Source organism: Microtus ochrogaster, unplaced genomic scaffold, assembly GCF_000317375.1.
Source record: "Microtus ochrogaster isolate Prairie Vole_2 unplaced genomic scaffold, MicOch1.0 UNK52, whole genome shotgun sequence".
Classification (NCBI taxonomy): Eukaryota; Metazoa; Chordata; class Mammalia; order Rodentia; family Cricetidae; genus Microtus; species Microtus ochrogaster.
Genome location: NW_004949150.1, coordinates 1,625,935 through 1,640,934, shown reverse-complemented (window position 1 = coordinate 1,640,934; position 15,000 = coordinate 1,625,935). Strand labels below are relative to the sequence as shown.

The following is a 15,000-nucleotide window of genomic DNA, read 5'->3' as shown; positions in this document are numbered from 1 at the left end:
ACATGAACACTCAGGGGACATCCTCTAACACTATCCAAAGAGTTACAGCCCCATTCGAAATTCATAGCAAACACAGCACACTAAAAGAGTTCTCTGAGTTCTTTTCCATCTCTGTCAACAGTGCCAAATGTGTCTGATAAGGAAGACTAACCTAGCAATAAATATTTAGAGCCTCACTTTTTGGCTGTGTCTAAGTTCGAGGTTCACTACAGTACTCGGTGCTCCTCTGACACATACTTTTTGATAAAGGGTAACAGATTTGCCCAGGGATTCATTTACCTGGTACCCGTGGGTCCCATTAGGGAAACTGAAATACATACTCTCAATGGCAGGAAGAATGAAGACATTAGATGTGCAGACATCTGACCCAGGGCAAATCTTCATAGTGAAGTTTTGCCTCTGTTGTTTTCATGCCCACTCTTACTGTCTTGTTCCATCCTGTCAGCAATGCTAGCTTTATCTAATGTCCTTGGGGCTTAATTATATTTTAATTTTCATGTATATCTATATTATATATGTATATAGATATTTTATTTAATATGAATAGTTTTGTTGTTGGAAAAAGAGAACTGAGATTATGTATTCTTCAGGAACTCCCCAAATTTTGCATTTGTTCATGAACAAACATATATGACATGATTTTTCTGTAGCAATGAATTGTAGTCAATTTTAAGTTACTATGGTGTATTTACACTTTAAAACTTCTTTATCCTTATTTTTTAAGCTTCTTCTTTGAAAATTCCTTATATGTATACAGTGTGCTATGATCACTTCTACCTACTATATTCTCCATTCCAACTTCCCTTCGGAGGATCCCAATAAACATCCCCATGTCCTCTTTATTTTCTATCCCACTGCATCTAGATCATTCTATCTTTATGTGTGTGAGTATGGGGTCTTCCATAGGACATTACAAGTGACCACACCTCCAAAGAAAAATCACAGTGCCTCCTTCAGTAGTGATCAACTACCAATAACTCCTCAGCCAAAGGAAGGTACTTGTGAGCCCCTTGCCCATCCAAGCTGCTTGGTCTTGTGCAGGCATCTGTGAATTCATGAATGTGGTCCTAGGTCATATCCAGAAGAGAGCATTTCCAATACTCCTCTCCATCTTCCAGTTATGACCTTCTTTTGTTCCCTCTTTCATAACGTTCCCTTAGCCTTGGTGAGGATTTAATACAGATGTCTCACTGGTGGATGAGTACTTATGGTCACTTATTCTCACTACTCTGCTCACTTAAGAATCTGCATTTAGTCCTGCTCATTGAAAAAAGAAAGCTTCTCGAACAAAGATAAGAACAGCTCAGTCTATGAGTATAATTAGAAATATTTATAAGGCTGTTTGATAACACAAACTTTTAGCAAAGAGCAATAGTAAGTTTCCCCATAGGGCCTATGACCTTCATGACCATAGGCTTTTGATCAGGTTTAGACCAGGCATAAATTCCCACACGTGTAACAGACCTAAAATCCATTTATAAAGTGGTTGGTTATCTTTTTATAGTCATGCCACTATTGCAGCAGTAACTGCATCTTGTTTGGAAGGTAAATAGTGTAGCATGAGGGTCTAGGATTGGATACCATTGGTAACAGTTCCTGTGCAGCAGAGATTTCCAAAAGAGCACAGGCAGTTGTTAATGCTCTTCATTACTCAACATAAGCAAATATTAAGATCTTACAGCTACACTACGTAGTTTGATTAGGTGAAATAGAGAAATGAATCTTAAAACAGTCAGGAAATTCTTCCCTGATGGCTAATTCTCAACGATCCCATAAAGTGCTATGTTGTACATTGTCATAACTGCTCATATACACATGCATTTGGTGAAAATCTACTCATAGACAGGTTAGATGTACAGTTTCCTCTCACCCCTTTCTCTTTGATAGAGGTGACATGCATATTGACATCACAGATTTTGCTCTGGGTCATTTTTTATCTAAATAATACAGTCTGAAACTAAGATTTAAACTATCAGGAAAAAGTTCAAAGATGCCTTGTGCCATTTTTCTAGAACAAACCACGTATTGGAGAAATCAAGTTAATAAGCAATTCAGGGCTAGGAAATGCAAAATTAAAACATTCAAACCTGTATTAAGACAGAGTTGTGTTAATTCCTGTCTGGATGCTGCTGTTCTGTCCATTGCTCAATGCCATGTTGTTGTTGGTAGTTCAGTATAGGTAGTACTTAAGGTATACAGCAAAATCAGTTTCTAATCAGAAATAAAGATATCCAGGCTCTTTTTCATATTTAGTATCATCTACAAAAAATAACCTCACATAGTGCATGATTGGTGGAACTTATCTGCCTCTACATTCTCTAGAACTTACTCATATCTAGTTTTCACTTATATTTCATTCTGTATTCATTTGTTGTTCTCTTACTAATGCTTCATTCCATTTTCATACTCAATGAAAACCATGTCATCAATGCAGAACAGTGGGTTCATATACAAAGGCAATACTGCACTTATACTTTGTATCTTGTGTTTACTCACTACCTTGGTCATACTCGACAAGTTTTCCAGTACTATCCATTCTTTAGACTCTACGTTTTGTGCTTTTCTAAAAATTCTTCTGAATCACCCTTCTTTTATGTACTTTCATTTATCCTAAGGATGACTTCACTAACTATCTTAAAATAATATTGTGGTTATGAAATGTAAATGAAGCAGGAATAAGTTTGTTGTTTTGTTTTACTAAATAATAAGACATGTCAATCCAACTAGCCTACTTGGATTGATATTACTACTATGACCTGTTTCAGGATATCCGATAGAAAAGTTGATAGAAATATTCATTTTTTTTTGTGTGTGATGAAACAAGATAAAAATTATATACTTTTGTGTTTTTATAATGCTCACAGACCTTTATTTCCTATTATTGAAATATTTCTCCTTAACTTCATAAAGAATGGAGGTTAAACAATTTTGAATGGATTTACTAACTTACTTCAGGTAATTCTCAGAGGAAAAAAAAGCAACCCATCGAAATATTCTCTTTGTGTAATCCTAAGTCTTTTATTCTGCATTTCATGGTCTTTGATTTCTGTTCTTGTCCCTACTCAATGAAAAACATGTCATCAGTACAGAACAGTGGGTTCATATACAAAGGTAATTAATTTAAGGGGTCTCCCTGGATCCTCTGAAACTCAAATGAATCACAATTGCAGAAAAATAATCTACATATTTAAAAATATTTTCCCAGTATTATTGACATATCAGTTGGCTAGCATGTATTACAAGTAGTGAGTTGGTGATGAAAGATGCCTGGGTATGAAAGGATTTTAGAAACCATATACTCTGCAGAAACACACCTCGGTGTGATTTCTCGGTGGCTATATAACCCAATTTCAGTGCTCTTTTCAGCCTGCCTCCGTACTTCATCCTGAGGTCCCTCAGTCAGTACCTTGTTAATACCAGCTTGATCAGGGAGCCTGTCAACACACTTGTATATTTTATAATAGCCATTCCAAAGCTATGATGGACCCTGGAGTAACGTACTGTACTTGGCAGCAAGTGCTTCCGCTTTGGGGCACATATGCTTCAAATCTGAAAATATCATATATATATATATACATATATATATGTATATATATATATGAATCTTCATGGAGATCTGTAAGGCAAGCTGGTATTTAACGCAAAAGCAAACCCATTTGGAGCTAAAGCACTTTCCATTAGGCAGTTTGGCGGCTGTTCTACGAGGCAAACCCACAGTGCTTGACGGACACATTTCGATTAAATGCTGCTTTGCATTCTTCCAAAGATGGGAACAATAAGGACGTTTGTCAAAGGAAAAACTGCAGCAAACGATTTCATGTTGAACATCTGTACTCGGCAGCTCATTGTTTGCAAGAGTTTATTGACCATAATTTTGATGCATATAGGTTTTAAAGAGTATGAAGTACATTTATCTTAGGCGCCTATCATTTATTTGAGTCTTGGCTTATTTATTTTCATTTTTCTAGGCATTTTATTTATTTTGGGACTCTCTAGAGATGGAAGAAAATATGGTTTGTGTAAAGAAACTTTTAGTTAGCTCTGCAAAACTGATGAGGGAAGACATTGTTTTCATAAAAAGGACTGAGCAATTGAATTGAAAAATGTTAACACTAAATGTACTAAATCTTTATGATTCTTTTCAGCCTTAGACATCACAAACAAATTCAGAAACTTTAAGATCACTCTTTTAACTCTTTGTCCACCATGGTGGCATTCTCAGTGAGAAGTGTAACAGCTATTCACTTGAAAAGTAATTTAGGTGTAGTAGATGTAAGGCAGTTTATGGTATAGGGATGTGAGCTGGAGTTACGTTGCCCGCTTTAACTTCATGTATGAGTACTTTATTAGAAACCATAAGCTTTGCATCTCTTCTTTTAAACCTTTTCTTTTAATTCAGAGAAACCAAGTCCCATGTAATACATCTTGCTAAAGCAGTGTACTCTTCCATTCATGATTTGATAACAAGCTGTTGTCATCTTGATGTACTAGCTTAACTCTACAGTTGCATTAAGGCAGATTCCCAACATAGAGAGATAGAACCCATGAACTAGTGGTTCTCAACTTTCCTAATGCTGCAACCTTTTAATACAGTTCTTCATGTTCTGGTAACCTCCAAACACAAAATTATTTCTTTGCTACTTCTTAACCATTATTTTGCTACTGTTATGAATCATAATATAAATAGCTGATATGCAGGATATCTGATAGTGACCCTTGTGTGGGTCACGACTCGCATGTTGAGAACCACTGCCATAAACAAATAACAGAATTTATTTCTTGATGATGCTACAGTTTGAACTCAGCATGTTTCATATGCTAGACAGGCATTCTACCACTAACCTATAAACCCAACCACATGATAGAAATGTATCAAGAAAGTAGTCAAATGCATAGTTGTAGTTAGGAATATAAACTTATAATAAGGTATATTTGGGGCTACAATCTTACCATAAATTATGTAATTAACTTAAGAATGCTTATTATAACATATTGCATAGTGTTTTTATATAGACTGTACACAGCTATTTATAAAGAACAGTGTTTTGAATATTATGGTTTCAATAAATTTTGTTTTGAATTATTTGGTTCCAGTGTTTGTCTAAGAAGAAATGGATAGATAGTATGATCTTTTTAAATACTTTTGAAATATTTTTTCTTTATTATTCAATTTTCTGACTCAAGAAAAGACTTAAAGATATTGTCCTCGTTTTGGTAACTGTCACTTCAGCTTTTTATTTGTTTATAGGGTGCACCCAGGCAGAAACACAGGACGGCTATGTGAGCTTTTCCAGATTGGCTGTCTTGATCTCTGGGTCCAACTGGCGCTTTGTGTTCACTGTTACCTCCCCTCCAGGTAATTTCAGGCCTGTGTTCTATTAAATCTGTGTTTTCTGAAAGAGCAGCCCTTCTCCTTTGTGACTGGAATGGCGCCTTTCGTAAATAAGAAGCAATCACAGTTTAGAGAAGACGTTGACTTGGCCAAACCATCAAGTATAAGTAATACCTCCTTTGAAAATTAGGGTTCAAGGGGTACTAATGAAAAATACCCTCAATGTATATTTTCCTGTAGGGGTTGACATTTATGTCACATCTCCCATCTTTTCCCCTTTCCTCCCTTCTTCTCCTTTTCTTTCTTCTATGTGACTTGCACTCATTAAAAATTCATGAGACAGTTGGGCTGTTGAATATCGTGGACCCAAATTTGGGTCCTGTTTCCCTCATCCTTTCTACATGGAAAATGGAAACAAGACCTGTTGACATTCCAGAAACTGAAAGCACTCATAGAAGGCGTAGGTAAACTGTAAAATGATCCAGTAACCCTTTAGAAGGCATTTGAAAATGTCTCTCTTCAAATATATCGAATGTGTCTCAGATGGAAATATATAATGAACACTTGACTAAAAGTAGTTTAATTCATTAGGGAAGAAACCAAGACAATAGCAATGGCATTCTAGAAAATCTTTGATTTAAAATATCACGTAGAGATATCCAGAGAAGCAATTGTTAGTGGAGATAGAGAAAGAAAGACATAATCTTTGAGATGATGTTCACAGATATTTTTTTATATTTTTATCAGACAAAAATCATTTGTAATGTACCGATCTTCTCCAAAATAACAAATCAAAAAACCATGAAATGATAAACATTAGCATGTACTTGATAAATCCAGATACTACTATTATTAAATAATTGTCAAAGCTAGGTCTGTGAGACAAAGCTCTGCATAAAGAGATTTTTATAAGATTTAAATTAAAATAGAAGCTTAAGAAGACAAAAAGGGGAAGAAAAGCAAATAATTGAATATTCTGCTTCTTTAATCACTACTGACATCATGTTGATCATATGGGACCATGAGTCTTTGAAACAGGTGTCACTCTTAGGATCATTTTAGTTTAGAAGTAGAGTCCCTAGGGAGATGAGAAATTAAAGAAATCTAGTGTGTCTGTATGGGATCCTCTTGAGTCCTTCCTATGCACTAATGAATCCAAATTTTATGTCTTCCTGAGATACTATTTATTAAATGGTGATCGGTAGAGGCTAGCGGTGTTGATGTTCCACCTGGCCCTTCAACATCTGTCACCATGGTATGGGTCATGACAATTCTTGCTATTATTTTTAGCCATAAAGTTTTTTTGGTGAATCACAAGGGCCAGGATCTTTTTCCTTACCATACCTCATTTAATCTAAAGAAATTTTTCTTGTAATTAGCATTTTATATGAAGATTTTCCTAAAGTCCACATGATTCACTTAGCAAGTCTCCCTTCAAAAGTTTTATCTTCAGAGAGTCCAGTTAGGACAACTCAGTCTGTGATACCCACTCCTGACACCCTGCTGCTCATAGATCTGTCACCTACCCCCCTTACTTTAGTTTTCTTCACGGCCCTGTCCATTGTACTTTGCATACATTGCTCTTGTATGTCTATAGTTTGTGGGCTAGGTTCCCTACTAGAAATTGAGTTTCTGAGAAACAGTATTCTGTTTAGGTAAATATATTTGAGTGATATATCCCCAGGTTATGGAACTATCTAGTACAAAGATGTATTTGCTGATGGAAAAGTGAGTATATTGGGATTACTTTTAATATTATAAATGTTAAAAATATCTGAAGGCTGTGGATCTCTGTATCTTCTTCTATTAGTTACAGAATAAAGGCACTCTGATGATAATTAGGGTAGTCACAAACCTGATTATGAGAAAAGGGCACTCTCTCCACTATTGCTAGGGTCTTAGCTGGGTCTACTTTGTAGATTCCTTTATCTATAGCTAGAGAGCCTACATGAGAACTGACCTAGGCCCTCTGCATGTGTGTGACAGTTGTGTAGCTTGGTCTGTATGTGGGACTCCTAACATTAGGATCAGGAATTGTCCCTTGTGCTTGAGCTGGCTTTTGGGAACATATTTCTCATGCTGGGTTGCCTCACCCAGCCTTGATGCAGAGAGCTTGTTTCTTACTCAACTTGATATGCCATGCTTTGTTGATGCCCATTAGAGGCCTGCCCCTTTCTGAATGGACACAGAGGAGGAGTGTATGGGGGAAATGGGAAGGAAAGGAAGGGGAAATAGGGAAGGGAACTGTGGTCAGAATGTAAAATAAATGGAAAAAATTAATTAATAAAAAATACATGAAAGCCAGGTGTTTCCACCATGGACTTCTGTTCTCTCTCAGATTCCAGTTGGGATTTCAATGAAATGGACTTCTCAGCCATTGTTGCTGTGGTGATGATGGTGTTTTACATATCTAACAGATTAGTCTGTATCCCTGTGACTCACATCACTTCTCAGTCTAGAATCTTCCCTTTATTACAATCCATTACAGTCAGAATGCTAGTTAGAGTGTCTTGACTGACATTTAATGCCTGTGAAAAGTTCCCTGGCTTTCAGTATTTTACCTAAACTGCTGTCTTCTCCTGCTTTTGTTTATGTATGTGCTACTCCTTTGAAGTTTCTTCTGGACCATTATTTCCCCTTCAGAATGCTTTCTGTGATCATATTCATTTATGTTATTTTTCTGGAGTGTATTGCATTCTGACATTTTATAAATATTTGTTATATGCATATATTGAGTCATTTACTAGCTTTTACATATCTTAAATAAGAGCAGGACAATTAGCGTCATTATCATTAATAAAAATGGGCAAGAGAATTAAGAATTTTGGCTGACTTCCTTGAGCAGCTAGTAAAACCCATTCCTCCATTTCTGGGGTAATTGGCCTTATGCAGATACTCACACCAAGAACGTATTTGAGAATAAACAAGATGAGCTCAGCTCAGACCTAAGCTATGTGCTTGTACAAGAGAGCCACTGTACCTGATGTTATTACAGCAGCTCTCGGAGCCCTGAGGTGAGTCATCCCAGAGTCAAGATATCCAACATCTAACTGTGGCTTCCAAACAAATTGTCAGGCACACACATGAAAACTACAGGGCAAAAAAAATGTATGCTGTGTCTTTGAGTAGAGAAAATAACAATTTGGGTTTTTTTTTTTAAATAAGTTAGAGGTTTGTTTTGAATTGGCTATGTGAGAAAAAGGCCAGCTATAACTCACGATCACAAGCAAATTATCATCCTGATTTTTCTTTTTTAATATTTAGAGTAGTTGAATGTGATAAAACATAAATATAAAGTGTGCTATGTGGTAAATTCTGACTAATGTCCTCTCATGTAGTTATCTTAATAATAAAGGCATGCAACTTCTGAGACTATAGACAAGTTTGTTTTAAATGTTATTTTTCAAATTTACTTGTGGTTAAGTGAGTTGTTTCTGGATTTTTATGACTTGAAATACTTGTATAGATTGCTGTAAGCAGCAAAACAATCATGATACAGATAATTTTCATTATTCCTCCAGGAAGTTCTGCTCTGCTCATGCACACAGCTCAGCCTCCTGCTCACCAATGTGTTCTGTATCCAAAGTATGGTCCTTTCTAGAATGTTGTATAAATGGAATCATACAGAGTCTGCCCTGTAGACATCATGCTTCTTCAGTACATTGCATTTGATCTTAAATTTAGTTTTGGAGGTTATTTACCATCCTCTGCAAAACCATCACTTCATCACTTTCTTTTTTGGGCTGAGTGAGAAGAGAGTTGATTCCATGGATCAACCATTTTGTTTATTTCTTCTCCTTTTGAAGGACATTTGACTGAGTTTGGTCAGTTATGAATAAAACTACCACAAACATTGCATCTAAAATTTTTGAATGTTCCTAAACAAATTCTCTTGTGTCTTTTTTTTATACACAACAATGAGATGAGAACCACATTTTTTTAATCTACTGAAAAAAATGTGGTTTTAGGTAATTCTCTCTCTCTCTCTCTCTCTCTCTCTCTCTCTCTCTCTCTCTCTCTTTCTCCCTCTCTCTCTCTCTAAGTAGTACCTCACCTTGCCCCATCACCTACAGCCACAGAAGTAGTACCTACAGCTGATCACCAGTACCCGATTGCAATGTTCTTAACTTTGGGACTGTTAGCACCATATGTACAGATCATGTGATCTGGTGTGAAGAACACTGTAAGCGAATCCAACAAACTTCAAATTTTAAATTCATTTATTTGTTTAGCTCTACGTAAAACCATCCCATCTGGGATAGATAAATGACTCAGCCAATAAGACCACTTGCTGCTCATGAAGAGCACCTGAGTTTGTTCCCATCACCCATGTCAGACAACTTACAAATGCCAGCAATTCCAGTTCCAGGAGATCCAGTGTCCTATTCTTGGCTTCTGTTAGCACTTACACACAAGTGCACAAACACACAAAGACACATATACATAAAAAAGAAAAAAATCTTCTAAAGTACTCTCTACACTCTTTGTGTGCTTTGAGGTGGAGAGTTGTGACCTGTAGGCAAATTCCAGATTCCCATTATTTAATTTTTATTTATTTGTGATGTGACTATTATCAAAGTAAGTAGTTCCACCCATTCCACCCTTTCTGGAGCAAAGAACATGTTTTCTCCTAATTAGGCCATCAGAGTGAACGAAGTTATAATTTTGCAGTGACAGAGAAAATAGGTTTGAGCATCAAATTAAGGACTCGGAAAGGTTTCTCATCACGATAGGACAGAACTGAAAAGTTATGACTTCTTATTATCATCTTAGACTTCTTCTAGAGCATGAAAGTTAAATTTATCATTGATTCATCAGCTTAATAACTTTAAAGAGGTACTTTTCAAATGCCTGCTCTGTGCTATATATTGATATCTTAATGTGTTATTGAAACTTTTTTCCTTCCCAAACAGGTGCTAATTTTACAGCTCGATCCAAGACCTTTGCTGTCTTACCAGTAGCCCACAAGGAGAGATCCACTATCATCCTGGCCTTGTCCCTGTGCTCAGTGGTGTCATGGCTGGCTCTGAGCTGTCTCATATGCTGCTGGTTCCGGAAAAACAAAAATAGAAGTATGTAGTTCAGAGGAGGGGATTGATGAAAATGTCTGAAGTAATCATGTATAATATATTAATGATTTATCTGTCTTTAAAAGAAATTTTATGTCATTTTGTGATTTATACAACTACATGGAATCTACTGTTTCAATTAATGTAATAAAGATGGGCACTGCCTGATCTTTAATATTAACAATTACATTAAGTTATTACATTTATTGATCAGGTTCTAAGTGCGTTAGATCAATAAGTTTATTAATTCCTTAAACAACTTATTGGCAGAGGTAGTGATTATTATTCCTACAATCTAGGTATTGAAGAGTGATATCCAGTAAGGGTAAGTAACTTGTGTATTATCACACACCACAGAAAAACCATGTGGCTTGGCTGCACAACCTCATCTTTGCAAGTGACGCTATCAGAGACATGTTAAAGAGCTGGGTTAGGAATGCAGCTTGCAACATACAATGGTGGCCTAGCGTGAAGGAAACCCTGAGTTTGATTGTGAGAACCTCATACTACTAGGCACAGTGTGCCACATCTAAAACCCCAGTTCTCACCTTCCTGAGGTGGAGACAAAGCATCAGATGTCCAAGGTCACACTTTGGTACATAGCCTTCCGACTGTGTTGGCTACAGAGCTGCGAGAGTCAAAGAAGAAAAACACAGAGGCAAATTCTCTGGAAGGAGGAAAGTCAGTGTGGGTGAGAAGACACAAAAACCATGCACCTCCTCGATCATTTCCCCAGAAGCAGAATGTCATGTTTGTAAGTTAATATACACGCTGAGGGGAGTCTTGGGTGCAGCTTCTTATCGTTCTTCTCCTGTTAAGGCAAGAAAGACAGGGAAAGGAGGCAGATAAGTTATTGAAAAGGCGACAGGAAAAGATTCAAATACAGGAACCCCATGGGATGTAGCCAGGCCTTATTACTAGAATGGCCACTGTGTTTGGTCTTTCAAGGGCTATTTGAGAGAAGGCCAGCATTAATTGATAAATATCATATCTGACAGCATTCAGTCTGAGACCCTGTCTCTCTATCCTGGTGACCAGGACTGGATTAGCTACTAGCAAAATCTTCATCCTCTAAAAGGGAGTACAGTCCCGAAGGGGTTCTGAACTGTATTGCCTGTAATGTGTTGAACTGCAGTTTTTATTTTGTTTAGTGTTTAAACCTGCAGTTAGTTTTATCTACAGTTGGGCGTATTTATGTGTCTATGTGTGTATTTGTGTATGTGAGCATGTTTTGAGTATGTATGTGTGTACATGTGTATGTGAGTGAGGATACGTGTTTGTGTATGTATGTGTATGTTTGTGTATGTTTCCATGTGTATGTGTGTTCTTGTAGCTATGTATGCATGTGTGTTTGTGGAATATATGTTGAGCGTATATGTTTATATATGACATTTTCTGGTTTTAACGTAGATTATCATGTTCTTTTATGTCATATGATCCTGTGAAGTAGGGTGTATAATTTTCACTCTAAATTTAATACCTAATTCCACTAGCCACTCACGAGCCATTCACTAAGCCTTGTGAATCTTATCCCTCAGTTCTAGAAGTAGCTTCTTCCTACAGTTATCACTATACAAGTTGTCCATCCTCGTCCCTTTCTGTTCATTAAACCTGTCAATATCTGTGGATACATTTCTCTGTAGTACATTTTATTTTTCTAGAAGGTTATAAGACATGTTTAAAAATTATGAAACGCTTGAAAGGACCTTTAGTGAAGATTACAGTCGTTAATCTAAAGTGCTTCCTTATATAATATGCATCTTGTGCTTTTTGAATCTAAAATTAACAATCATTAATTTCTTAGAATAAGAGACGTGCTCTTTCTCAACATTCTAGGAGAACATAATTCTCCGACTTAATGATACATTTAGTTTTTAATTCTGCTTTGTCTCATTGGATTGTAATTAATTACTGAGAAGCTAAGCAGTTTTTTCTGTATGTGCTCTGTCCATCAGTATTTCCATGTAAGAAGTTAGAACAGAGTATTTAAATGTTACCAATTAATTTACACAAGCATGTATTGCGTATAAATGTAATTAACCTTTGTCTTTAAAATACTGAGTGTTCAAAACATAGTGAAAACTGTTGCATTCTTCTAAGCCCCTCTAGTGGCTTCCTAATTAGACTCTCCAGCCGCTGCAGTGTTAATGGCATGATGGGCATATTTATGCTGAACTTGATGAAGACAACCAGCCTCACACAGACAGAGAATAAGAAAGAATTATAGTCGACTTTGGGGCGTTAGATACACTTTTATCACATATCTAAACTTGACAAAGTGAGTTTGTTTTGTGTCTTTTGATGTCCATTTTAAAGTACTTTTTGTGTTTTATTACATGAAAGATAGTAGTCTCCTTTGCAGTTTATTCTTTATAAAATATTCTTATCTTATACTTTAAATGGCCTTTACCCATGCATGAGTTTGAAATAGTATGCCGTGACCCCATGAATATCATTTTAGTAATTCAGGCAGGCTTTTAAATGTTGACAAATTTTATTCCACAAATTAGAAAGAATTTTTGTTAATATCATCATGAATCATGAAGAATTCGAAATTGTGGAGCTGGAGAAATTATTCAGAAGCTTAGAGCACACACTTTTCTTGCAAAGGACTCAAATTTGTTTCTCAGCACCTACAGCAGGCAACTAGAAATTGCCTGTAACTCTAGCTCGAAGGGATCCAATGTCTTTGGTCTCTTTATACACCAGTACATAGCAACATACAGATACACAAACATACACAAAATTTAAAGTGATATAAATATTATAAATGGATTCTAAATCTGTAAAATTCCTAGCTATTGATGCATTTCCCAGAACTCTAAGTTTCCAGTGCACTCTGAATTTTCACACTGACAACTGATATAATAGCAAATCACAATTGATTTATAAATCTTCTAACTTCTAAAGTATGCAGAATTTGTTTTCTGGTGATTCTTTCTAATTATTTGAGTAAAAATTGTGTTTTGTGCAACATCAGCTAGTTCAGCCTTGCAATTCTGTTTCCTTTAGAGAATTCTTTCTATGCATTTTGTATTGCATTTTTATTTGTGCATGCATGTATGTGTGTGTGTGTTCATGTGTACTCACACATGCATATTTGTATGTGGAAGTGTCTGAGTAGAACACCCATGGGGAACATGTGGAAATCCTAGAACCTCCTTTGTACGTCTTTACTTTCCACCTTGTCTGAGACAGGATCTCTTATTGCTGGCCACTGGGTCTGCTGAGCCATCTGGCCTGTTGCCCTCCTGAAAGTCTCCTGTTTCCATCTCATATCTTAATGTAGGAGTGTAGACATTCCATATATGCGATTACATGTCCTGCTTTTGTGGACTCTGGACATCAGAATTCACATCCTCACACTTAAGTGGCAAATGTTTTATCCTGAGCCAACTTGCCAGGCCATAGATGTATTTTAATGTTTACATTGATCTGATGAATGAAGACATCAAAATGAAGTGTCCTTTCAGTCAGGGATAGGTGGAGGATCTTATTTTCTTTTTTGCAGCCCAAAGTACATATCTGCTTGTATTATGTGAATGTACCAATGTTGATTTCCTTGTTTTGCTGCTATGTTAGTCAGTTTCAGGTTACCACAATGACGTTCTTGAAACAGCTCCTTTAAAACAGAAGAGGTTTGTTTAACTCATAGTTTTGAATATTAAGTATGCAGTGAGGAAGTCCTGTTAATGTGTACTGTGGTCAGGGCCACTGGTAGAGCCCATCATGATGGGGCCATTTGAGGAAATGAGTGTTCACATCTGGGACAGAAAGAGAATGGGCCTGGAAGTGGGGGATCAAGTCGTACAGTTCCCTTGAAGTGCATGTTCTCAGTGGTCTAAGGATGGAGGCCCCATTTATCAGCCGGTATGTGTTGACAGAGGTTCCTGTCCCACCCAGTCCCACAGCCATTCAGTCCCAAAGAAACACACAAAAATCTACATTAATCATAACCTGGTTGGCCTGATAGCTCAGGCTTCTTATTAACTAATTCTTACATCTTACATTAACCCATTATTCTTGTTTGATCACATGCTCATTCAGTCTCAGTCCAGCTGGCCTTGGTGAACTCCTATTAGATCAGTCACACCGTCTCAGTGGGTGGATGCACCCCCTCACAGTCCTGACTTCCTTGCTCATGTTCTCCCTTCTTCTACTCTTCATCTGGACCTTGGGAGCTCAGTCCAGTGCTCCAATGTGGGTCTCTGTCTCTATCTCCTATCATCGCCAGATGAAAGTTCTATGGTGATATGCAAGATATTCATCAGTGTGGCTATGGGATAAGGCCAGTTCAGGCACCCTCTCCCCTGCTGCTCAAGGACCTTGCTGGGGACATCTCCTTGGACACCTGGGAACCCCTCTAGAGCCAAGTCTCTTGTCAACCCTAAAATGGCTCCCTTAATTAAGATATCTTCTTCCCTGCTCCCATATCCTCCTGGATATTGGAAGTAGACAAGATTGCTGGGCAAAAGTTGGGAGCCTGGGGCTGGGGGTGGGGTGGGAGGAAGGGAAGATGGGGAAAGAGAAGAGAGAAGGGGAGGATTGGGAAAAGCTTGGGGGAATGGGATGGTTGAGATGGAGGAAGGGTGGATATGG

At 37.1% G+C, this 15,000-nt stretch overlaps 1 protein-coding gene across 1 annotated transcript in view; it reads left to right on the top strand.

The window, feature by feature from the left end:
* Positions 1–15,000, top strand: part of Pkhd1 (PKHD1, fibrocystin/polyductin) — a 430,053-nt gene that overhangs the window by 404,715 nt on the left and 10,338 nt on the right. Inside the window, exons 63-64 of the mRNA XM_005369574.2 lie at positions 5,249–5,356; positions 10,246–10,404. Coding sequence (XP_005369631.2) covers positions 5,249–5,356; positions 10,246–10,404 — 267 coding nt within the window. The remainder of the gene's footprint in view (positions 1–5,248; positions 5,357–10,245; positions 10,405–15,000) is intronic.